The sequence below is a fragment of the Beta vulgaris genome, chromosome 3 (assembly GCF_026745355.1).
Source record: "Beta vulgaris subsp. vulgaris cultivar EL10 chromosome 3, EL10.2, whole genome shotgun sequence".
Taxonomy (NCBI): domain Eukaryota; kingdom Viridiplantae; phylum Streptophyta; class Magnoliopsida; order Caryophyllales; family Amaranthaceae; genus Beta; species Beta vulgaris.
In genome coordinates, this window is record NC_079204.1 from 17,188,321 (window position 1) to 17,214,296 (window position 25,976).

The 25,976-nt window shown below is 35.6% G+C and overlaps 1 protein-coding gene across 1 annotated transcript; it reads left to right on the forward strand.

The window, feature by feature from the left end:
• Positions 1–13,310: 13,310 nt before the first annotated feature.
• LOC104889027 (mitogen-activated protein kinase homolog MMK1) lies at positions 13,311–22,534 on the forward strand. Its single transcript, XM_010674161.4, has 6 exons — positions 13,311–13,671; positions 13,767–13,896; positions 16,841–16,978; positions 18,383–18,715; positions 19,130–19,310; positions 21,989–22,534. Exons 1-6 carry the CDS (start codon positions 13,421–13,423, stop codon positions 22,162–22,164), a joined length of 1,209 nt encoding a protein of 402 aa, XP_010672463.1. The 5' UTR covers positions 13,311–13,420; the 3' UTR covers positions 22,165–22,534.
• The last annotated feature ends 3,442 nt before the right edge of the window (positions 22,535–25,976 follow it).

Here is a 25,976-nt window from a genome sequence, read left to right on the forward strand (position 1 = left end):
AATTATTAGTTTATTGGAGTAATGATTGGCATTTTGTTACAACTTTGTTTTTCAGAATGTGTGATACTACTGTTGACAAAAGGGTGAATGTTGGGGGTACATTTGTTGAAAGTTTACAAAAAGGGAGAAAGCAGCTTCAACCCTGCACTCAAGAAAGCCAAAACAAACCTGTTCATCCTATATACAAAGTGAAACTAGAGCTACATAATAAGCCTAAACCCAAGCCTAAACCACCTAAAAAATCTGCCCTCCAAATCAATAATTCAGAGGATGTTCTTAAAATTAGCAAGGAGGTGTTTGAAAGGGAGGTGAATGAGAGCAAATCAACTGAGCTTTGCAAAGACAAATCCCGTTTCAACCCATCTAATGTATCTCTTCGTTTTGAAGAAGAGAACACCCAAACCAAACCAGCACCTGTCCAACCTCGGAGTACACCTAGAGTGAAGCAGGTTGCAAGAAAAGGTGTTAAGAAACAGTACAAGGGCAAGGGAAAGGTTGTGCAACCTAAAGCTAAGAAGAAATTAGATTCGGATGATGAACTTGAGGGTCTTAACTCATCATCCAGTTCTGATGTGAGTGATGTTGATGTGAATTGGAAGCTAGGAGAGGAAGAAGTTGGTGAAGATGAACTGTTTTTGCAAACAAGCCAAGATGAAAAAGATGTTGGTGTAAATAAGGATGGTGAAGGAACTTCTTTTCAAAGGGCAGAAGAGAAGCGGAGAATAAACAAAGGCAAGCAGAGGCAGATTCAACTTGAAGAGGATCTGACAAGGGATGATATTAGCTTACATGAGGAGATACAAGCAGATTCTGATGATTTGAGGAGTGTAGGAAGCTCAGATGAAGAAGCAGATAACTCTCCCTTCTTAAATGCAGGTGTTGACTTCAAAAGAGGTATAAAATTGCAAATTGGCTTGAAGTTTTTTTCTGCTAATACACTTAGAAAGGCATTACAGTGGCATGCTATTGAGAATAAGTATGACTACTACTTGTTACATAGTGATGGTAATAGGTTAAGTGCACATTGTAAATTCAGGTGTGATTGTGAATGGGATACAAAGAAGTGTAGGATTATAGATTGTACATGTAAAGGAAATTTCAAATGTAATTTCAAGTTGCATGGTAGGAAATTATTTGGACAAGATTGTTGGCAAATTAGATCTTTTACCTCATAACACAAGTGCAAGAGAATGGTGGTGAAGTCTAAGGTGAGTAGTGAGTTTCTCAGTGAGAGATACTTGGAGGAATGGAGGTCAGACCCTAGTTGGAAGTTGAAGGCCTTCATGAGGAGGGTTTTTCTTGATTTGGGGTATGAAATTTCATATACAAGAGCTTGGCTTACAAGAGCAAGAGTCAAGTTGATATTGTATGGGAATGCAGATGAGCAATACTCAAGAGGATGGGATTATGTGGCTGCTGTGATTAAACACAATTCCGGGTCTAGTGCACTTGTATCAGTTTTAGGTTTAGGGAGGACTGAACCCCTAATTTTCCAGAGGATGTACATTTGTCTGAATGCTTGTAAAGAGGGTTTTAAGAGTGGCTGCAGACCAATCATCGGTGTAGATGGCTGCCACTTGAAGGGTGCATACCCTGGACAAATCTTAGTGGCTGTGGGAAAGGATGGAAATAATAATATATTTCCATTTGCATGGGTTGTAGTGGAGGTAGAGAATACAGAAAGTTGGTGCTGGTTTTTAGACTTATCGATGAGGGACTTAGGAGGAGATCAGCAAGGTGTTGGATTGACCTTCATGTCAGACAGACAGAAGGTAAGATATTTTTTTTTATGTATTTTTAATTACATATGATGTATTTGGTTAGTTTGTTAAATCTTATATTTGTGTTTAAAGGGTTTGCTTGGAGCTTTTAGTACGGTTGTCCCTAAGGCAGATATACGGTTCTGTGTTCGACATATTTGGGCTAATTTCAAGCTCAAATTTACCGGGACTATCTACAAAGAACTTTTTTGGAATGCCGCTCGAGCTACAACCTTGGTAAGAGTTAATAGCATAGTGTTATATATAAATTAGCTACAACCTTGTGATATTACTAAAAGTCAAAAACTGCCTCCCAATAATGACTTAATAATGTTTAAATACTTAACACAAACCCTAATACGAAATTAAGGAAATAATAAAATCCGAAAATAATTAAAATGCTGATTTTGGGCCTTAAACGAACTCAGATGGCTTAAAAATCCTATAGGTCACGGGATAGCGATGAGTTTGACTCGTTGGCCCATTCCGCTTCCAGAAAGGTATCATAATAAGCAATCGGACTCCGTAATCCCGATTAATAGAAATCATTTCAGGCTTTTTTGTCGAACTTCGTTATCGAACTTATCCGCTAACCTTCCTACGTCAATAGATTACTCTTAAATTAGAACATTGTAAACATTGTGGTTATTGTTTTTCATGTTTAATAGCATGAATTTGAAGTTCCAATGAAGAGCATCAAGTTCCTCTCAGATGAAGCTTTTGCTTATTTGGATGATATTCCGGCCAAGCATTGGTCATGACACGCTTTTAGCACTGTTTGCAAGTCCAACATGTTGTTAAACAACTTGTGTGAGACTTTCAATTCAGTGATAAGAGATGCAAGGGATAAGCCGATACTTACCCTTATGGAGTGGTTGAGGAAATATATTATGAAACGGAACTACGAGAAGTGGGAGGGTGTGCAAAGGTACGAGGGGAGAATTATGCCGTACATTTATAAGATATTTGAGGGACTTGAGGATGAATCGAGGAAATGTGTTGTGGAAATATCGAGGAGGAATATATATGAGGTTGCTTACAGGGGAGATTAGTGTGTAGTCGATCTAGCTCGAAGGACATGTACTAGCTACCAGTGGGATCTAACTGGGGTACCTTGTGTACATGCATACAGAAGCATACTAGAACATAGGGAGGACCCCTTTGATTATGTGGATGAGGTGTATAGCAGAGCTACATTTGTTCGAGCGTACGAGAATGCAATCCAGCCTATGCCCGGTGTGAATCATTGGGATAAGGTTGACCTGCCACACCCCTTACCACCTCAGATTAAGAACATGCCGGGGAGGCCTAAGCTTCACAAGAGAAAGAAGGAAAAAGGGGAAGATGAAAATAGAACACAAAAGCTGAAAAAGTCCAAGAAGAGTGTGAAGTGTAACAAATGTGGACAAGATGGGCATAATGTACGTACTTGCAAACAACCTCAAGCTACAAAGGACACAAGCAACAAAGGGGGCAGACCGCCTTCTGATAAGATGTGGGTGAAGGATCAAAGGTTGAAAAGGGAGGCTAGGGTAACAAAGAAGGTAATTTCTTAGCTTTAAAACAAAAAATTCATTTTCAAGTGTTCATTCTAACATTATTACTTGGTTTACATTTACTAGGCAACAACTACTGCAGCTACTGCAGCTACAACACCACCACCTACGACAACACATGCTCCGACAACATCAGCAAGTACTACAACAGCAAGTACTACAGCAGCAAGAACAACAAGATCTGCTGCAGTACCCTCTAATCTGTCACAGCAAGTGAAAGGGGAAGCAAGCACTACTAGATTCAGGGAAAAGTTGCCGATTAAATCGAAGACGAAGAAGCTAAGTCAGATTTTCTCTGGTTTATAAACTTTTAAATATTTTTGTTGAACTTGTAGAATTATATTATAATTTACTTAGTTGGTGGTTTGAATAAAAAGAGGGTCAATGATGATTCTCGAATTGTAGTTAACAATTCATTTCCGCTGCAATATAGTTTTCATAATAATGTTTTAAGTTAATGTTTTCATTTCAGTAAGCCTTGCGTTTCACCGCAGTGGTAACACTCCCAATCAATACGACGTAGTTTAGACGTGTATGGATTTTGGGGTTGTTACAACCACTTCCACACCCTCGATCAGGGTAATTACCATGTCCTCTCCCACGACCGTTGTAATTACCGCGTCCATCCCTATGTATAGCATTCGCTTCTCGTGGATCAGAACTTTCTATTACATTTATTTCATGGGTGGCTGAAGAGCCCGTAGGTCTAAGATTACGCTTTTTTAGCAAAAGATCATTATTTTGTTTATCCACAAGTAATACTAAGATTAGCTCAGAGTACTTTTTTGAAAGCTCTGAACATGTATTGTTGTGCCAATATTATATTATTAGCGTGGAAAGTGGAGAGCATTTTGTTTATCATCTCCTCTTCTTTGATGGGATGATCACAATATCTCAACGATGATATAATTCTAAGCAATGTTGAATTGTAAGCACTGAGTATTTTAAAATCATGTAACCTCAGATCTGTCCAGTCAAAATGTGTTTTTGGGAGGAGCACATTTTCGTGATGCACATATCTTTCATTTAGGCTATCCCATACTTCTTTGGGATTCTCCACAAGTAGATATTCATTTTATAAACTGTCATGTAAATGATGTCTGAGAAGGACTAATGCTTTTGTCTTTCTTGTTAAAGGCGCAATATTAACTGATGCGGTTGATGTAGTTGCCTCCCCGTTGGGTCATCACACCTTTAATTGTATGTTCCAATCCTTGGGTTTTTAAATAATTTTGGAAGTCCATCGTTTATTCTAAAAACTTTTGCCTAGATAGATCTAGTAATGTTAAATTGTCTTTTCACTAGATCTCATTTTTTACTATAAACATGTAAATATCTAGAATTAGTAAATGATAATAAATCATACTTCATCCGCCCCATAATACTCTTGACACTTATCAAGGCACGTAGTTTTAGATGATAAGTTGTTGTTTGGTTATCAATTATTATTTTATTAAAGAGTAGATGTGATATGAGTTAGTAGTTAGTAAAAGTAGTATTATTTTATTTTAAGGAGAGATAATGTGGGCCATGGTTAGAGTTGGTAGGTAATAAGAGTGTGGTATTATTTTATTTAGAGGAGAGAGAGTGTGGGCCAATAGTTAAAAGGTAGAATGATTAAAATAATAGTGGGTCACATTCCAAAACAGGAATGTAAAGAGTATTCTGGGACAAATAAAATAGGAACGTGTAAAGAGTATTCAGGGATGGATGGAGTATATATTATATCCCACTGATTTATATCATTATAATTTTAAATAAACAATACAAACAAAAAAAACTAAAAACTAAAATAGTGTACAATATTAATGAAACAAAAAAAAAGACTAAAATAGCGTACGACATTAATGAAACAAAAAAAATGCCAAAAATATATGAAAAATAACAAGTGAGAAAAAAAAGAATCCTAAAATGCACTTAAAGATACAAAAAATATGTTATTCATGTGCATTTTTCGTCATTGTTGTCGGGTGATAATTTTATTTGTCTCCTACTTGTATATTAGAAGATATATCGTTAATGCCATGAGAAGGAAAAAGAGATTGGTTATAGAATAAAGAGTAGAGCCTTATTTTCGAAAATTCTCCTCAAAACACAAGAAGATGAGAGTGGAGGGTCGAAAGATTGAAGAAGAATAAGATTTTTTTTGTGAGTTCAGATAAAAGTTGAAAGAAGATAAGGGATGTGTGGTGAAAATGGAGATGGGTAATCCGGTTTTATACGGGGTTATTTGGTTCCTAACCGTGCAATTCATCTACAGTTAAAAATATACAATGTGATAAAGTTTTAAGATCTCTTAATTGGCAAATATATATTAGAGCAATTTATATGTACTAAATTGGTCTACTATTATGCATGTTGGTAAAATAATGATATAATATATGTAACTACAAATGCGATAAAAATAATAGAAGATTAGAGACAAATATATATTATAATGTTCCGAATGCTTGTTTCTTGCATACATATAACATTATTGCACATACAAGAGATAATAATTTTATTACTTCACTAGGCCGCCCAATAGGCGGCAAGTTCAAAAAAAAAAAATAACATGTCCATATAGGAAGTTCAAGAGCAAAAAAAATAATGTAAAATAAAATGTCCTTACCCTCCATGAAGGTGGCTTTATTATCAAATTACTTATTTTCTGGGTTAGTGGCATGGTGACGTTTACTACTAGTTCATTTATGTCCATCCCTATTTCTTTTATTACTTGGTGAAGGCTGAGTTTCCGTTAGTTGTATATGAGGGTTATTACTGGTGTTGGAACATGAGTTTCTGGGTTTTCATTGGTATGGACATTTGTATCGTCGTTAAGGTTACTAGGTCGGGGTTATCTTATAGTTTCCCTCGTTGGATTGTAGTGAATGGCACATTGTTTCAGCCTATCAAAAAATAAACACCTGAGACAGAGACATTGTGTAAAATTAATGTTAATCTCGTCACTTAGTTGATCCAGGTTCATATTGTATTGGGTTGGGTTAGGAGAAGAAAAAAATTAGAACTTGAAACAGAATGGATATAAAGATTTTAAAAATACCTTTAATTTTTTATTAGGTGGCGAATTCGTGCTGATAACGTGTTGTGAAACAAAAGGAACATAAATATTAAGAACTGAAAGATAGTATAGAAATGCTTGCTTTTCTCCCGTTGTATGCTTTGTATCTTATGGCAAATGTCATTTTTATACTACAAGAATGATATTACAAGTCAATGTATTTTGGGAAATACTTGTCATACATTAAATGCCTGACATTCACTTTTAATTTTGACTCATAACAATAGTTTGATTGTTGACTTTTTATATATATGTTTGATAAAATCGATGTTAAGTGTTTAGTATTTAATACAAAATAAATGAAAAAGTAAAAAAAAAAAAATTCATAATCAACCAATTTTTTAGCTCGAACAAAAAACTCTCTATATTATATATCTAAAAATGTAGGTTTTCACAATACTCTATCATGTGATTTTTTCAATTAAGGTGAGAGATAAGACATTAACATGTGATTTGACAATGTTTCTAAAAAACGAACGAATCGTCATTAATAGAATGAAAGATGTTTTTATCTTTTGTTACATATTAATACTATGCCCTTTGTTCTTTCGTTATTGGACATTATGTCATTTAGGGGCATTACTTCAAGGAAAATTCTTAGATGGTCATATTAGTAATATGATCACTGAAAATGTGGGACCTCGATGAATATGAGCCACGAATATAACATGGCCCACTTTCATTTTCTTTTCCTCAAAAACATTTCTAATATTTATGAAATACCTTAAATTAATTTATGAAAATCCCCCAAAAAAAATTCCAAAAAAAATTCTAAAACATTATTTTTCTAAATTTTTTTTAGAAACTTTTAGGGTTACTTTCTCTCTCTTTTTCCTTCGACTTCCTGCTATTCCTCTTTCACAATTGTGAAATCCTCGTACCCCCCGTGGAAAGAATCTTTTAGCTTTGTGCCAGCGTAGAAGAATGATGTTAGGCCGGCGACGATGATATTCGTGGAAGAAGATTTCTATGGGTCATTTTGTAGTCTACCTTTAGCATCCCGTATCCCTATATGCTCGGAATCAAACCCTTGTGCCGGCAACGCTGACCTCCATCGCTATTAGTATTTTTGCACCAAATTTTTTAGATTGTAGCTCGAGATATGTTATCGGCGACGAACTGATATCAAATTTCTCCGAGAGAATAAGAAAGAAAATAATCAGGACATGACCCCAAACTTTATGTCCTGTCAAATATTTTAGGTGAAGACACAACCTTTAGCACTTGGTCGATTTCTAGGACATACCCAAAATTTTAGCATTAGGGCATGCATGCCCCAACCTTCATGTCATGCCGTATATATTAGGTGATGACCCAAATATTTTGCGTTGGTCGATTTACTCGATTTTTCTAGGATAGTCATTTAGGAAACAACCCATCTTTAGCCATATAAGACCCGACCCAGCTTTAGCTATTTAGGACACGACCCAACTTTAGCCATTTAGGACACGACCCAACTTTAGCCATTTAAGACATATCATCGGTGATTCGAGAATGCAACTAACCAATCTTGGACACCAAATTAAATAATCTCGCAGAGACGCCTGCCATATACTCCAATACAATATTGTTGTAATATTAAATGAACTGGTTACACTAGTAGAAAAAGGACGATTTGCATCTCCCCAAGTGCGTCGCACGGAAGCCCAAACGACGCAAAAATGTAATTTGCATCGCACGCAAAGGAGAGTGTGACGCATAACATTGGTCCATAAGCACCAGATACGAGCTATATGCGTCGCACGTGCCTTACTATTGTTGTAACTGGCCATTATATTGAATAATCACCATTCGTGTCTATAAATTAGGAATGAATACATGACATTATTGCATTATTCTCTTTAAGCACATGACCCAACACTTTAGGCCTGGAACACCGTACGACTTTTTTTTTTGATAATTTACATCGTACGGCTTAATGTGGAAATCAAATTATATGTAGATTTCCTTAGGGTCGTGTCTTTAAATAATAGCGACCAGCATAATGACCTGTTTGATTCAATGATACCCTGTTTTTTTTATATGTAAATTCATTATCATTTTGTCTCAAATATGAGTGATAAAAAAATGAAATCTGATTGAATTTATCTTGCACCAATATATCTTGTGCATGTTTAATTTGATTTTCTTTTTTTCTCACTCATTTGTTTGATTCAATGATACCCTGTTTTTTTTTTAACTTAACTTCATATGAACTGTTTTTCTTAACTTAACTTCATATGAACTGTTTTTTTTAACTTAATTTCATATGAACTGTTTTTTTTTTAACATAACTTCATTTGAACTGTTTTTTTTTTTTTTAACTTAACTTCATATGAACCCAAAATGTTTACATATTATAAATGTAAAGCTTAAATACAAAATGTTTGCATGTACATATACAAAATGTTTAACCAACCTATATATGGTGTATTTTACTTACAAAAAGTTATGTTCTTCTTGCACTCTAATGCCCAAAAAAATGGCCTTCAAATGCCCATTGCTTGCTGTTTGTGTTTATATTATGCCAATACCATTATCTGAATCTGATTCCCCATAGTTTGCTTCTTGTTGTTCATCTTCAATATGACCTTCCTCTGCCCATTTTTTGCTCTCTTCTACTAGTTGTGGACTGATGACAATAGATGTTGGTAACTCACCCCTCCTCTCTAGTGATTTCTTCCCCATATGTGGTATGTGGTAATTGTAGTTACCCTTCAATATAAGAGTCTCATTCATCACTTGTTGTAGAGTTAACCATATATGATTGCATAGCTTAGGATCATAATTGTCATAGGCCTTGTTCACTGCCTTAACCAAGTGTTTCACACTTCTAGGTGCAAGTTGATCTTTTAATGTTTGAATTGCATTAAAGAAACCAAGATCTAACACATTCATATCAGGAGATTGTGCTGGCTGATTGATTAATCTCATGTCAAATCCATCTTTTTTTGCCTCTAAGTTGAATTGAGCATCATCACTTGCTATGTGTGGCCTTGCATTGTCTTGGACAATCTATATTTGCTTGTTTCCATCCTCTGGCCACTTCTCTCTTATAGCTGGCAGTATGTGCTTTATTAGCTTCTCTCTTATGACTTCTTTTGTGATGCTTAGTTGAGGTTTGGTTTCAATCACCCCTGCATCTCTATTACAACTTGACCTCTTTGCTGCCACCTCTTCTATGAATGGGAAGATTCCTATCTTCCCATAAAAAATGACCTCTCCATTGACTGTGATAATTGGCCTTGCTAGTGCAGCTATGAACATGATCTTGCTTATGAATCTCTTGCTTTTGCATCTTCTATATGGTTCTGCTTCACTAGGGCTAGGTAGTACCTCTGAGAATTTCGCTCATGCAAAACCATTTCTCATCCACATGAACCAAAATTGTACATGTTGCTGAATTTTGGTATTGTTTGGATAGTGTTTGGTATGATGGAACCCAAACACCACAATACCCTTGCAACCCTATCTGCTGGGGTCAGATGTGGTTTGATGGCATTAGTGTTTTTTTTATAGCACCCTTTTTCACCAACCTGTGCAAGGTTGACTTGTGCATACCTAATGCTGCTGATGTTGATCTTATACTTGTCCTCTTCCTTAGTGGAATTGAAGTTAGTTGTTGAGGATCCAACTGAATTCTTATTCTGCCTACCCTCCCTGTTTTTTTGTGATTGACCTCTATTATTGCATTTTGTTGGAGTTGTTGTAATACATTCTTCCACATTCTACCAACTGTCCACCTTGAAGTTTTCAACTCAATTGCAATTCTTAGTATAGCTCCATGAGGTAAAGTGAACTGGCCATAATGATTTCTTTGTGCTACTTGTTGTAGCCTGTTTGCAACATGACCTCTTGCATGATTGTCCAATATCTTGGTCCTATTGACCACTTGTTCTGGTTGTTGCTGTTCTTCATGCTCTTCATCTGTCCAATCATATTCTGTGACTTGGACATCTGAGTCATCATCTAACCACTCAGCAACAAACTCCTCATCACCATTTCCTTGTTCTATTTCAGTGAAGAAATCTTGTTCTTCTTCTTGAGTTGAAGCTGCTGGTGGTCTGTTAAGATCAAAGACCTCTGGTTGTGGTTGTGGTTCTGGTTCTGTTTCTGGTTCCGACAGTGGATGATTGAGATCAAAAGGTGGGTGAATTTGTGGTGTGGGTTGAGCTGATGGGGATGGTGTTGAGGTGTTATCAATAGAACTGTCTAGGGGGGCCATAGCTAAGCTATGGATGCCAGACATGTTCAAGCTGAGAATGCTTCAACACTTTCCTCAAGTGAAACTTTAAAATAAAAAATGGCTTCTAAAAAACTCAATGATGAATTTTCTAAGAGTTAATCTACCCCAACCCCCCCTCCCCACACACACACACAAAAGGAATTGGCTGCTGGTTGGTGTCTTTGATGGTGTTGGTGGTGAACTGCTGAAGATGATATTGTGGTGCTCAAATTTATTGCAAGTGCAAAATGGCTGTCTATATATATAGTCCCCTGAAATTTAGAATTTTTTTTCAATTTTGGGGGGAAATTTCAATTCCCCCTTAATTTGGAATTTTGGAGAAAATTTCAACCCCCTGTTCTGTATAGTGTTATGTTAAATTTTGGAGGGAAAATTAAATTTCCCTTTGGTTGTATATTTGTAACTGAAATTCACTTTCTGAATTCTTCCTTGTGAAATTTTGGAGGGAATGAATTCCCACTTTCAATAAAAACTAGCGCTTACTTTAAAACATGTGGGCCAAGTCCCCTTCTTTTGCCTTTTAATCACATTTCTCACCATCTAATTAATCAGCTAATATTTCACTTAATATACCCTCTGCACAGTGGGCCCCACATGTTTTCTTGGTCTGTGTGAAAAAGTAAATGTAGCAAATAAATTGGGACGGAGGAAATACATAGTATATAGATAGCCTCATTATTGTGTGTCCATTTCATTGTCATGCTATCGTTGACTACTCCCATCGTATATTGTCACAAACCCATGACATGATAGTAATTAATATGTAAGGTACAGAAGAAAATAGGTGCAATATACTTCCTCCGTTTCTTTTTACTCGCTACACTTCTCATTTCACGGACTCCTAGGCAATTTTTGGAGAAGAGAGATATAGAGAGTAAAAAGAAAAGGGACCCATGTGGGAGGAGAGAGATAAAGAGAGTTTATTGCCCAAAAAAGAAGTGTAGCAAGTAATGTGAAACTTCCCATAATGGAAAGTGTAGCGAGTAAAAAGAAACGGAGGAAGTACAAGATCAAACACTAGTTAAGCTAACCTTCACATATTTATAAAAACATGTGTAATTGACACTTTGGTTATATATAACTCTTTTAATATGTTTTATTTTGTCAGCACTTTTTTGTTATATAATGGATAGATGGTATGTACTAGTTCAGTTTCACAATACATGCACTATTTATAAACGACACGTAAACTAAAGGTGAAGAAAAAGAGGGTTGTGATTGCATCTGAAACTCATGTTTTAAAGGTGGGATATATCGTGAAACATCCAAAAGAGGAAATGAATGCATGTATTGTGGAACATCCAAAAGAGGAAAATGATGCATGTATTGTGAAATCGAGGTAGTACTTTATAAAAAAAATTCCACTAAGTCAATATGATTGGAGTAAAATCTCATTTGTCTTCCGCAACATTTTTTACTTGGTGTGGTACTTTTAAATGGTTTGCTATTTTTCCAAGTTACATATACTTATATAAAAAAGATTATAACGTCACACTATTACCTACTCAAAAAATAAAGTGTTATAATTATATAAGCATGCTATATAAATAATAATCTAGATATAAATGGAGTTTTTGTCATCATAGAGGTTGTAGGGAAGATCCAAAGCAATTTTTAAGTATCGGTGGGAGCATGATCAATTTATAGTATTTTTTATAATTTAAAAAGTTGAGAAAACAAAATTTAAGTGAGATTAACAAAATCCATACTTGACAATGTAAAGTCCAACCTTGCGTCAGAGTTTATTTCATTTCATGGAGTCTATGAGGTAAGATGATCATCTTCACATTAAGTATTCAATCATCCTTAACATCATCCTTCATCCATGTTGAGTGTTAGAGATAGAATAATATCTCTAGCTAGGATATTATTTGATTCTCCATAGTATATTATCTAGATTGGGATTTTATAGATATCTTTCATGTACAACTCTTAACATTATTCATGTATATTTTATAGATATGATACATGTACTATAATTACGTTTTATTGTAATAAAGTACATTTTATCTTTAAAATATTATTAGGAAGTAAAGTTACTAGTTACTACATGTAAAATAATCAATAATCTTACCACATAGTAAAGTACTCCCTCCGTCTCAATTTAATTGCTACATTTTGCTTTTTTACAGTTTACGAGATACAACTTCAAACATCAATATCTTGAGTTACATATATGAAAAAATTATAAAAATTATATATTTGAAAAAAGAATTGGGACGAATTAAACAAGATCCAACATGACTATGTTTTTTCTTATGTATAACGAGTAAAAAATAGTCAAAGTTATGACGTGAATAGTGCCTAGCCTACGGTCAAAATGTAGCAACTAAATTAAGACAGAAGGAGTATATAGTAAAGTTAATTTCAATAAGTTTATAGTAAAGTTGAACGATTGGTTAAGAAAAGTTATCAATTAAAATTATTTCGAAAGAAACACTAAGTATTATTTCAAAATAACAAAATATTGTAATTATTTTGAAAAAATGGTTACAAGTTGATATTACTCCTAACAGTTTTTTTCTAGGTAGTATAGACATTTTATTGAAATTTTAGTTGGCTATGTTGTGTGTATTGGAGGAAATGATTAGGACGCCACGGCCACGTAATAACAAGTTGAAGTATTAGTTAGTAGCTAATGCCTAATCCTGCCATTATCTTATTGTTAATCTATTATCGTATAATAATGAATACACCCAAAAAAAAGCAGGTTAATTAAGAAATCAACAAACAGTAAAGAGATAGATCCCTCATTTCCCCATTTCTAGGGTTTCTTCAATTAGAAACAGAGCTCAAGCTCACACAACAAACATCAACCATGGAAGCTTCAGCTGCTCAACCTTCCGACACTGAAATGTCGGATGCAGGAATTCCAGCGCCGGAAAATCCTCTTCCCGATCACTCTCAACCGCCGCAACAACAACAACAACAACAGATTAGTATTCCGGCGACTCTCAGCCATGGCGGAAGGTTTATTCAATACAACATCTTCGGCAACGTTTTCGAAGTTACTGTCAAGTATAAACCTCCTATTATGCCGATTGGCAAAGGCGCGTATGGAATCGTGTGGTAAATTTTCTTCATTTTTCTCTCTCCTTTGACGGTGTTGTTAGTTTCAAGGTGTATGTGTGTGTGGTTGATTAATTTTGATGAAATTTGTGTAGTTCGGCGTTGAATTCGGAGACGAACGAGCATGTTGCGATCAAGAAGATTGCGAATGCGTTTGATAATAAAGTTGATGCAAAGAGGACTTTGCGTGAGATCAAGCTTCTTAGGCACATGGATCATGAAAACGTCAGTGAGTGATTATTATTATTATTATGTATTTCAGTTTTATGCTTTCCTCTTTTGGTTGGTTATTCTGAGTTTATTGATTTTCGGTTGCTAGCTGTTGGGATTTTGGGATGTTTTTTTGGTGGTTCATTTATTGAGCTCTCCTTTGTTTTTGTAATAAGTTTAGTTGAGCTCATTAATTTGCAATTAGTGCTTGTATTAATGATTTCTATTAGTGGCAAATGAGATTGCGAATAGTTTGCGGCAATATAATATGTTCCTGGGAAAGATCATTATCTGCATTACTTAAGATTTGTAGAGTCAGATCAAAGCTTTTCTGGTCTTTTAGGAAGTAGTCTTTTTTATTGAAAGAGCATAAGATTGATGTGCTGCGTGATCACTATGCTAGAAGTTAATTTGTGGATACTGTGTAGTCATCTGGTAACTAGAAATAAGGTCCTTATAATGCTTGCAATAAAGTCCAGCAGTGTGATTTTCTTTTTCTCTCTCTTTTTGTGTCTCTGGGTACCGGGTGGGTGGGCGGTTCCATTTTAATGCAAATGTTGAAGTACATAGGTGATGAGAAGTAGGGTTCAAAATGTGTTTACTTCAAGGAAGTAGGAGTAGCTTCAAGAGAGACAAGATGCTTCTGAATGAGTTTAAGGTTGTGTAGAGTGAAAATTTTCTATTGCACTCTCAGAAGAAATGAGAAGATGAAAGATTTAAATAATGGACGGACCTCAAAGAGCTCTGGGAAGTGGTCGGGAATCTTAAGTTGTGGTCTTATTGAAGGTCTTAATGAGAGTAGATACATGGAAGAAAGAGCAAAACTTTACATGGAAAATCCTGGTGGACCTTGTTGTCTTTATCTATAACTTGAAATTGTAGTGACTATGATTGGCTTGTTGGCTCACTTGAATGATTCTGAGGCCAAGAGGAGCACCAAAAATGTACAAGAATGAATCAAATAACTGCACCCGTTTTAAAATAAATGATAGCTTTCCTGTTTTTGGAAGTTGCAAAATAAATGCAATACTTCTATCTTTGGTTAAAAGGGTTCTCTCCTTCGTTCATCACATAGGCTCCTCTTTTTATCTCTCTCCATCTCTTTCCATATCACATGGACTTCTTAAAAAATAATGCATCTCCACGTGTTGCACTTCTTATAGAACAGAGAAGTATTATAAAATATAAATTACAAGGTACAATATTTTATCACTGTGGGGGGAGCTAGAAATATTGAATGAAGCTTATGAGGGTCTAATAGTGGCCTTTTGAAGTTTTAGTAGAAAACGTTGCCATGTGTTTTGTATTATCCGTTTTCTTGGAACTCTAATGCAAGCTCTTCAAAACATTAGCTATGAGTCATCGTGCCTGCTTGATTGACGAGTTTTATTTCTGTTGATCATACTTTTGAAAATGTTAAGGTGTAGTTTGATGTTCAAGAGTTCTGTCTACTTATCTTATGGTCACAGTCTACAGAGTAATGCTTACATTGGAAGGACTAGGGAGGCAGAGACGGGAGGATGAACACAAAAGTATACAGAAAAACTAGAATTTTCTAACATGTGGGAAATACATGTGTGCTTTCAATGGATGTAGAAATACTGCAATAAATGAAGACAATATAGTGTTTATTGTTGACATAGTGACAATTACACCACCAGATGGGGGCTTAGTAGGAAGGGAAGGTGATTAAGGGATCTATTTATTGAAGAGGTAAAAAGAGCCTTGGGTAAACATGAGCTATCTCAAGGAACGCCACATCTTCCTCCCTATTTTTTAGCTTTCTCTTTCTTTATCCCCTTTATCTCCTTTCTGAACTTTTCTTGCGAGGATTCCAACAAACGAAAAATAAGTACAACTGTATTTTTCCTTAGAATATGTCTTTTCATGGAAAATCATTTTCTTGTGATTTATTTTTAAGTTGAAACAAATATAGTTCTAACCAAGAGAACCCAAGACCCCCTCTCTCTTTGAAGAAAAGCAAAACTGAAAAGGTGGTCTTGGATTCTTTCCATTTATGATGAGAAACAATGAGATAAGTGGCAATAATTAAGTGGATAGAAGTAGAAGAGGCAGCAAAGTTGAATTACACTAGCCACCAAAGACATTGAAAGACTAACAATAATGCAACTTTAACCTCCACGTCATCTAAAGACGAAAACTTTCGACAAAAACTCCTTGATCTAGGATCCATATTCGTGTTCCTTCCCATGTGTCCAATTCCAGGACAAATCTCTGCTGCTGTGTCTGAAATTTTAAGCCTTGACGTGTCCTACAATTTGATATGTCTAATTGTAATGTCCAGAAACCCATTTCCTCCACAAGATTAGTAGCAGTGGCAGAGTCATTATTGGCTGATTTTTCTCTCCTGTTTCTAGGATAATGCAAGAAGCATCTTTGACGTACTCTCGTATTATTTTTATACCAGCTAGATCTTGCACATGAACAGGGAGGGGGCCATCCTTAATAGTGAATCTTGTGTCAATCTTTCAAAAAAATTGTAATAAGTTCTGTTCATGGGCTTCAATGGTAACTGATCAAGAGATACTTTTTTCATTCCTCAAAATTGTGTAAGCCTCAAGTTGGCAAGTATTCCTGTGCTTCCAGATCCATTTTTCTAAATATAAATATCATCTGCCTGGTTTAAGGAAATAAATTAGTCAACTTGCTATTTTTCAGTTTCAATATCTTAGCGGCTTTAACCTTTTTATCTGCTTTATGTTTTAGCCTAGATAATATTTTATATTTATGATCTTGAGATGGCATCATAAGTACTGCTTGCTTGTCTTCACGGAGAAGCTTTTATATTGATATTCTGATCATCTTATTTTTGCTGAATCTTCTCCTGTATTCTCCCCTTATTGATTTACTTAGTGGAGTTGGTTTTCGTTGAAGATCTCGTGCTCATCTTTTCTGTCCAGGACTTCCATTCATGGATTTTGTATTACAATTCTTGCAGGTTGTTGCAATTAGAGATATTATACCACCTCCTCGAAGGGAGGCATTTAATGATGTATATATTGCATATGAGCTGATGGACACTGATCTCCATCAAATAATTCGTTCAAATCAGGGATTATCAGAAGAGCACTGTCAGGTATTTATCCAAAGTGACAGTCTCTTTAGGACATCGTCTTACTGAAACCTGACAAGTATAGATAACCAATTGTAGTTCACTGTACTCATCGCATGTATGCCGATATTCCTTTGGTTTTTGTTATTCCCATACAGCTGTACCCTTGCCCACTTTTTTATCCAGTGTATTTCTTTGGGACTTCTTTGCCATTTTTTCATAGCATAAGTAGTGTACTGTGCTGTGTTGATAAAAAGTGGAAGAAATTGCTTGTTTAGTTTTGGGCATAAATACAGATCATTTAAGTTCCTTGGTCCATTTTCTAGCGAAGAGGGTATGCTGTTTACGGTGATATTGTGGTGGAATTCGTAGTCCATGTTTCAGATGTTTACTACAGAGGGTGTGCATTGTTGAAGTTTGCTTAGAGTTTCATTACATGTTGAACTTCTCTTCAGTCTCCGTATCATTATTTCCGAACAGCTGTGCACTACCCTCATGCATCATCATTGAGATAGCTCAACTTGCCAAAGCTAAAATTAATTACAACAGCTGAGAAAAATGCTACACTTTTTGCTATTTCAGTTTCAGTAGTCTTAAACTCTTAGGCTCCGTTTGTTTGGAGAATTATTTTTCCAGGAAACGATCTTCCCCAATTTCCATTGTTTGGGTGGACAAGGGATAAATATTTCTTCCAAAATTTGAAGGAAAAGTACTTTTTAGTTTTCTCCACTCTCTCATTCCCAACATTTCCATTATCCCCTTCTTAGCTTAATAATTTCCATCAAACCAAACAAAAGAAAACTACTATTCATTTGCTTTCTCCATCGGAAAGCATTTTTCATGAAAAACCATTTTCCATAGAAAAATGTTTTCCATCAAACCAAATAGACCCTTATTCTTTTCATTGTCGTGTTCTTGGAATACCAAAAGTACGGGTTTGACTTTGTTGAGAAATAGTTGTGCGTTAGAACTATTTGTAACACAATAATAAAGTATCTAGAAGTTGAGAAACTATTTTTGTGTGTATTTTTTTTTCTTCTTTGTTCTTTCTTTTTGTATAATGGAGTAGAGACAGTCGTATCTAGATAGTGCTAAACTTTGGTTACTTCCTGTCCAGAAAAAGGGACCTAAGAATTGAGGACCATATCCTAGCTTCTTCACATCTCAAGGAGTAGGCCCTTAAACAAGCGGCTCATCCCTGTTCCTTCATTTCCAAATTGAGTTTACCCCATTTTGATGATATAAAATTCAGATAAAGTGACAAGGCCTTGATAACAAAATCATGAATGAATGTGTGCTAATTGTTGTATAACTATGTAAACTGGACAATCATCTGGCATGGAGAAATTACTATTTATGTGTTAAAGGTATAGTCCTCATCTACTGAATTGTGGTTTGCACTTAGTTCTGACAAATATGTTTGTGCAGTATTTTCTCTACCAGATACTTCGTGGATTGAAGTACATTCACTCTGCCAATGTTCTTCACAGGGATCTTAAGCCTAGCAATCTCTTGCTTAATGCCAACTGTGATTTAAAAATCTGTGATTTTGGCCTAGCTCGCGTGACATCGGAGACAGATTTTATGACTGAATATGTTGTGACAAGATGGTACCGAGCACCAGAGTTATTGTTAAATTCTTCAGATTATACTGCTGCTATTGATGTGTGGTCAGTAGGTTGTATTTTTATGGAGTTGATGGACCGTAAACCTCTATTTCCAGGCAGAGATCACGTGCATCAGCTACGCCTGCTCATGGAGGTATATTAACCGTGACATGCGCCATCTTATTGTGCATTCTTATCATCCATCATGCTGTTTGAACGTTTTTCTTTGGTTCTCTAAATGCTGAATGTGTTTTAACATGACAAAATGCCATGTATACCAGAATTGCACTCGATTTTTGATCTATGAAGCACGATAAAGTTGCCTCTTTTTTCTAACTGAGGTTGATATCTAAATGATCTTTATAGACCAAGTGGTCATATATTGTAAATTTGTAACTTAAGAGTTCACAGCTATCAGTTAATCTGCAGCATGAGGAGCGTACTTTTTTTTGGTCTTGAGCCTTCTGTTGTTAAAGGCTGTATCCTTTATGCTTATAAACTGTTTGATCTATGTTGTAGCAATGTGATTTCCTCTACTGACAGAGTACATTGTCTTCGAATCTTGCAGCTGATTGGTACCCCTTCAGAACATGAGTTAGGATTTCTCAATGAAAATGCTAAAAGATATATTCGTCAGCTCCCTCAGTATAGAAGGCAGTCATTAGCTGAGAAATTTCCACATGTAAATTCAGCAGCTATTGATCTTGTTGAAAAGATGTTGACATTTGACCCCAGACAGAGAATAACAGGTAAATTGAATCTATCTTCAAGATGACCCATGTGGCAATAAGCTTTTATCTCTCATGGCATAACCTAGTGGCCTCAATTGTCTTGAGATGGGAAGTCAAGGTGTGTTTAACAAATTGGACTTTAGCTCATTCTCTACTCTAATCAAATATTTCCAAAGGCCCACTTGTATATTCAAGGAAAAGGGGGGGGGGGACTGAATAAATTTGGGATAAGAGGGCTAGAAGCCAAAAACTTATTAATGAGGGAGAGGAGGTTGTAATCAAATTCTAACTGAACAATAGCACGTATATTGAATGTATGAAACAAACTTTATATGTGCGTGGAACTTGGTTGGGCTATCATAGGGAGGGTGAATGATATGGACTACAGGAGGAATAAATGCTCAATTGTGTTGAAAATCACTGTTTAGATTCTTTTTTATCACATTGTCTTAACCCTCAACTCCTTATAATTAAGCCCTAGTGTTAAACCCTTGCAATGCTCTATGTTTTTTAATATTTAAGGAAGATCGCTGTAGTATTGTACATAGTGAAATACTTAAATAAGAACAGGTCATGTTCATGAGGGAATATTTTCCATTAACTGTAAGTCTGTAATCATCTCAAGAAGAGTTCTTAGTGTCTCTATGTATATGTAAAAAGTTGACTAGAAAGTGTGGGTTATGGTGGACGATCTTTGCATGTTGGGGAAGATGGAGCAACCAAAGATAGCAAAAACTACCGTGCCATGGTGGTGGTTGGTTACAAAAAGTTCTGGCTGATGAGCAAAGGTTGCTATGAGATTAATTTATTGTAGTAATGACATTGTTGCTTATATCAAAATCAAAAGTACGCTTTACCCATCTAGAGATGAGAAGATGGAAGTTACGATCATTTTGATGATGCTTTGGGATTCCATTTAGCGTTTTATTAATATGCTATCTGCATAAAGTATATGTTCTGGGTCAAAATAAGATCAAGGTAAGATGTGGCAAGGTGGTTAGAGCATGGGATGTAAAGTAAGAGGAAAGCCAAGCAAATGGCATGTAATGTCATGTGCAATATTAACAAAAACCATGACATGATACCATGCCATTGTTGAGAAAGGATGCCACATGCCAAAGACTTGTGTCATTTAACAGAGGCTAGCAGCCAAGTACATGTATTGAATTAAAATTGGTTGTGTTGCCAAGGACATCTATCACCTATGTTTTACGTGCAATGGTTCATTTTGCTTATTTTTCTCCTAATTTTAATTGGGAGAGTTGCATATAAGGGACGGCTCAGGAGTCCTTGATTCAGTTTCAGTGGAATTTATAACTTGAGGAAGTAATGGTGTGAGTTTTATCCTTTTCTCGGCTACCAAACTTGGTCAAAGTTTTAAAAAGATTCTTCCTATTTTCTTCTCATGCAGCCTCCCAAACTAATATTTCACGTCTCTATTCCAAATCCTTAGCCTCCACATAGTGACAATAGAAGTTTTTTTAATTTAACCCCCCCCCCCCCCCCCCCCCCCTTTCTGGTGAATACACAATTCAGTATTGGCGAGGACTATACTGTCAACTATCTTAAGGTGCTCTTCACCGTAAAATAAAAAAACTTTCGGGCTAAAAAAGTTCCGTTAAATTACAATAAGTTTAGATAAGTGCCAATTAAGTTCAAATAAGTTGTAAGTATAAGCTCCAATAAGTTAAGATAGGTTCCAATATGTTCCCATAACTTCGGCTGATGAGTTTCAGCAAAATTTCAGGTGAAGAGAATGTGCCCTTAGTAAAAGAGGATCTGGCACTAATAATGTTTGGATGGTGCAGTGGGCAAAAGTGGAGGGAAGGGGTGTGGATGGTCCAGTAGCCAAGAAAAGGAGAGGGGAGGAGGGAAGGGGTGTGGATAGTCCAATAGCCAAGAAAAGGAGAGGGGAGGAGAGAAGGGGTGTGGATGGTCCAATAGCCAAGAAAAAGAGAGAGAGGAGGAAAAGGCATGGTTGTCAAGTCGGGTCGACTGATTTTGGCAATTAGCATGGGCTGAAACCTTGGGGAGGAACACTTAACTGGAGAATTCAATGCGTCTGGTAACATTTACTGGCCCTCCTTCCACCAACCTGTCACTAACAAATCCATCCACCATTTTGTACCGTTTTCAGGCCTGCCTTTTCAGTTCAACCAAATGCCCTGATACTTTCATAGTTGTTTATTAGGTATAAGTTACTGTATTTACACAATTACACTTGCTACTCTTCATGGGAAGGGAGGATGATTTTGCAGGTTCATTTTAGTCATTTTGAACATGTAAATTGGTCAGAAAAGAATTCCAATATCTTACGTATAATCGTTCGAAGTTTTATCTGTTTAACGTTACCTGTGTTACCTTGTGTTCAGGAGCTTACTTTACTTCCTATTGCGACTGCTGCTCATCATTTCTTTCTTTTGACCTTTTAGATGTCTGATACTACTACTATTTGCTTTTCAAGTTATAATTAAAGTACTTCAACCAGGTTTACTTTTAGGCATGAAACAGTAGGTGAGAATCTACCATCTTATGTATGGAACTTTTGCGTCCACATCCAGTCTCAACCTCGAAGAAAGTAGAAAACAACAAAATCATGGAAATGACTCACTTGTGTTTCATGAGTATACCTAATCTTGAACTTGGGTGTAAGTAGTATCTTTGGCCTTGACTTTCAACTGTTTTATATGTTTCAGTTGAAGATGCACTAGCACATCCATACCTGAACTCGCTGCATGACATCAGCGATGAGCCAATATGCATGACTCCTTTTAGCTTCGACTTTGAGCAACATGCTTTGTCCGAGGAGCAGATGAGGGAATTGATATACCGCGAGGCTCTTGCATTTAATCCTGAGTTTCATCCGGAATGAACACCTGATATGAGATGCTGTGGCTCTGAATAGCATGACTCACTTTTTCGTATGCTCCCATTATCTTTCCTTTGTGTACATATAATGTCCAGTCTCGAGTTGGATGGATTTGTGCTTTAGCATTTGATTCCGCATAATACAGGGCATTTATGATGGAAATATTGTTTGTATGAGTGTAATTGTTATCTTTATTTTTTTTAATCTCGAGGGCCTTTGAAGCGACCTGTAAACACTGCGTTGGCCATTTGCCCTCTCTTCATTTTCATTGTCTTCACGTATGTGTAAGATTAATTGTATTAGTTGTTTATTCGGAAAGACAAGGCTAATTCAGCCACTAATCACAGTTTCTCGTCCTGGCTAGCTTATCATCTTTTTCGGCTTAAACATGCGCACTTGTATAGTATCCCTCTTTTTAGATGATTACCATCCATGGCTCTGGTTGTTCACATGTGTCCTTTCGAAAGCCTTGTTTTGTTTGCTCAAGTCTTTCCATTGGAACTTCTAAGATCTCTGTTACTGAGTTGACTATCGATGAAATAACATTATTCTTTTCGTTTTAGCTTGAAAAATAACTTTATATGCAAACAGGATGGTGTGGCCTGTATTAATCTTAATCTACCCAATCCATGGATGTGTTATCCTCCATCATTCCATGCATGATAAGGCTGCCAACAAGCTAAGCCGAAATCGAAATTTTAGCATTTGGAGCTAAGCTTGATAAAACTTGTAGTTTAATCTAGGGATTTGACTAAGTTTCTAAATTGCTAGTTTGTAGCCTGTGTACGAATAACAAATGATTGCACAGTTGGAGTGTTGGGAGAAAATGTTCTGAAATATGTATGGCTTATTATATGTTGAGATTTGAGAGTCACTAGTTAGTTTAAAGGGTTGAGTGATGAATGTAGGGAATATTGATAGATACAGAAGATGTGGAGCACAATACTATATATTGAAGAAAAAAGTTGTATTACAATCATTTGTATGAATGTTATATTTATTGAGCTGCAATCTAACAATTCATGAAACCATCGGATACGAGACTGATTTGTCATAAAATTAAACAACTTACGAGACTGATTTGTAATAAAATTAAACAACTTACAAGACTGATTTGTCATAAAATTAAACAACTTACGACTCACAAGGTTGATCGCCTATTTATATTGTTTTCAATTCTTACATTTTTACTTTAAACCTTAGTGTCTAAAGTTCAATTAGTTTCGTAACTCTAATGGTTGATCCAAGATGATAGATCATCAATTATTTTAATATTTCCTCTCCCTTTCACTTTACGCATGATCTATCCTTTCACAATTTCGGATATTCACATTCTCTTTTCTACTTTTACTATACCCCATCATACATTATCTCTCTTCATTTCCTCTACATTTCATGTTTTTAGTTTTTATGAATTATTTAAATCGATTAATGATTATTGAGTGTAGGGCTTGATACGAGCCGAGCCGAGCCGAACCATATCAAGGCTTGGCTTGATAGCACTTTAATTTGTTAAGACTCTATTTCATTCGAACTTTAAGAGCTTAATTATTTTTTGTCAATATCGTACTTAATTAAGTAGCATGATAACTTAATAAATAATCGTATTTCAAATTGGTTAATACAAAATATATCAGTAATGAGATCTTGCATTAAACAGTAGCACTCACACATACTTACATATAGAATTGTGTTACAAATTTAACAAAAAAAAAAAAAAGGTAACAACTTGATCAGTTGTAAGGTGTATTTAAGAAGCTCATATTCAGTACAGAAAATTGATGGTTAAGTTGAGTAGGATAAATCATATTTTGTGAGTTGGATTCTATATGAAAATTAACATCAGTCTGAGAATTGAGATCTATTTGGGAATTAGAAAACGATTGAAAAATTGGATTAATGTGAGGTTGTTAATGTCTTTTGGATTTTGGAGGGTTTCTTTTTTTTATCGGTTTGGATCCATAACATATCTTTATTATGGGAGAATAATTTTTGTGGGACAGATAAATGTTGAAAGGAAACAAATATAACTTTCAATAACAAAATTAACTCAAAAATGAGATGTGTAGAAGTAACTTAATATTGGTCTCCATGTATAGACAAAAAAGATAGACGTTGGTTAATTTTTTATTAAAAATATTGTAAATACTAAATATTACCGTTTCAAAAAATTATAACTTTATAAGTTCTGGGTCATTTTAGATGTTGGATTGATCAAGGGAGGGTTGTTTGATCATTGCCATGTAAAGTGATATAGGTCCTGCGCATCGAATTATCTTTTGCTCCCAGCGTGCCCCACGTGTCCCAATATATGCTCTTATTTCTTTTTTTGTAAATTGTTTTTAGATCGTTCTCATGTTTCGTTTATCTTTCTCTCTCATCCCTTTTTTCCCCTCTTTCCTAATTTGTTAATGTTATTTTTACTCTCTTTCTTCATAATATATTCTCTAGTCCATTTAATTGGCATGCTCTATTAGATTAAAGACTTGTAAATTGTGGGAATTATCATGATAATAATATGTTTTTAAGTTGAGAAACGTGAAAAATATTTGCACTCGACTTAATTCCATTGGTAGTAGTACTTAATGATAGGGCGTAGGCTATCTTACCTACCTTAGCCTGGAGATCTTATTTGGACCAAATCCCAACGCAATCTTACCAATAAATAGCCCATCAAAATTACTCTGCAAAAGACCAATAATTTATTGATCCTTATTGCACCTGGAGAGTTCAATATTGTACCTTTATTGTGCTGAATATGATGCAAAATGCACACCAAAATTGATAAACATTCAGTAAGCTTTGTTGGAAAAAACTTGGTTAACCCACCGGGTAGACTACCCACCCCATAATATAAGGTTGTGGTAATTATGATAGTGGAATCTAACTAGACTTAAATACTAATATTTTAATTATCTATTAGTAGCGGGTATTCTATCCGGTTGGTAGATGTAGCAAAGTCCAGCTTTGTTTGTGGTTTGGTGAATTATATTCACACACCCCATTAATTATACTCTTTATTCAAAATTTTGTTCTGAAAGAAAAAGAAAAGTAATTAGCTTTCAGAAAAGAAATAAATTTATCTACACGCAAATAATTTAAAGTCTACTTCAAAATGTGATCGGTATGAATACGTGTAGTACACACCTAATCAGTTTATAAGATTTTCATACAGAAATCAAAAGCCATGCACATCGCTTTACAAGCAAAAACTCATTGATGTCTGGTGAAAGTAATTAGTTCTTGTTTTTTCAGTTAGCCTATTTGCTACTGACAATAAATGGGTGTTCAGCACAACTTCCTACCAACGCTAACAAGTGAATTTCTTCTTGCTGAGACAATGCTTGGTGTCAAGACATAAGAATCGAAAAGCAGGGAAAATCAATAGACTTACCTAAGGGAGAATGATGATGTCGAACACTGGGTTCATGTCGACTACTGCTCGTGTTGGCCGTGCAATTGCTGTTAAGAATAAGTAGGCAAAGCTAAACATCTCTAGTCGACCCTAGCAAAGGAGAGAAGATCGCTTGGAGTCAGACGGGTTGAGAAACATCGACAACCGATTGAGTGGAGACAGATTCAAACCTGCTCTTCTGATACGTCAAAAGAAAAGCTCATATCGGTTGACTTCAAGATACCTACCTCATGAACACAGCTTCTGTAGCTTGAATTCTTAACAATGATAATAATAAGATTTAGACACACGCACACTACAAAATCTGCTTCACTGAAAAACGAAACATAGCCAGTCTATATACAGGCAGGAATTACCATTCTTTTTAAAGTGTAAACAAGAAAAGAAAACAACATGCAGA

Excerpts from the sequence above, each read along its gene's own strand:
- LOC104889027 (XM_010674161.4), top strand. The coding sequence starts at position 13,421 with ATGGAAGCTTCAGCTGCTCAACCTTCCGACACTGAAATGTCGGATGCA. Across the intron at positions 13,672-13,766 it reads GGCGCGTATGGAATCGTGTG|TTCGGCGTTGAATTCGGAGA; the intron begins GTAAATTTTCTT and ends AAATTTGTGTAG. Across the intron at positions 19,311-21,988 it reads CCCCAGACAGAGAATAACAG|TTGAAGATGCACTAGCACAT; the intron begins GTAAATTGAATC and ends TATATGTTTCAG.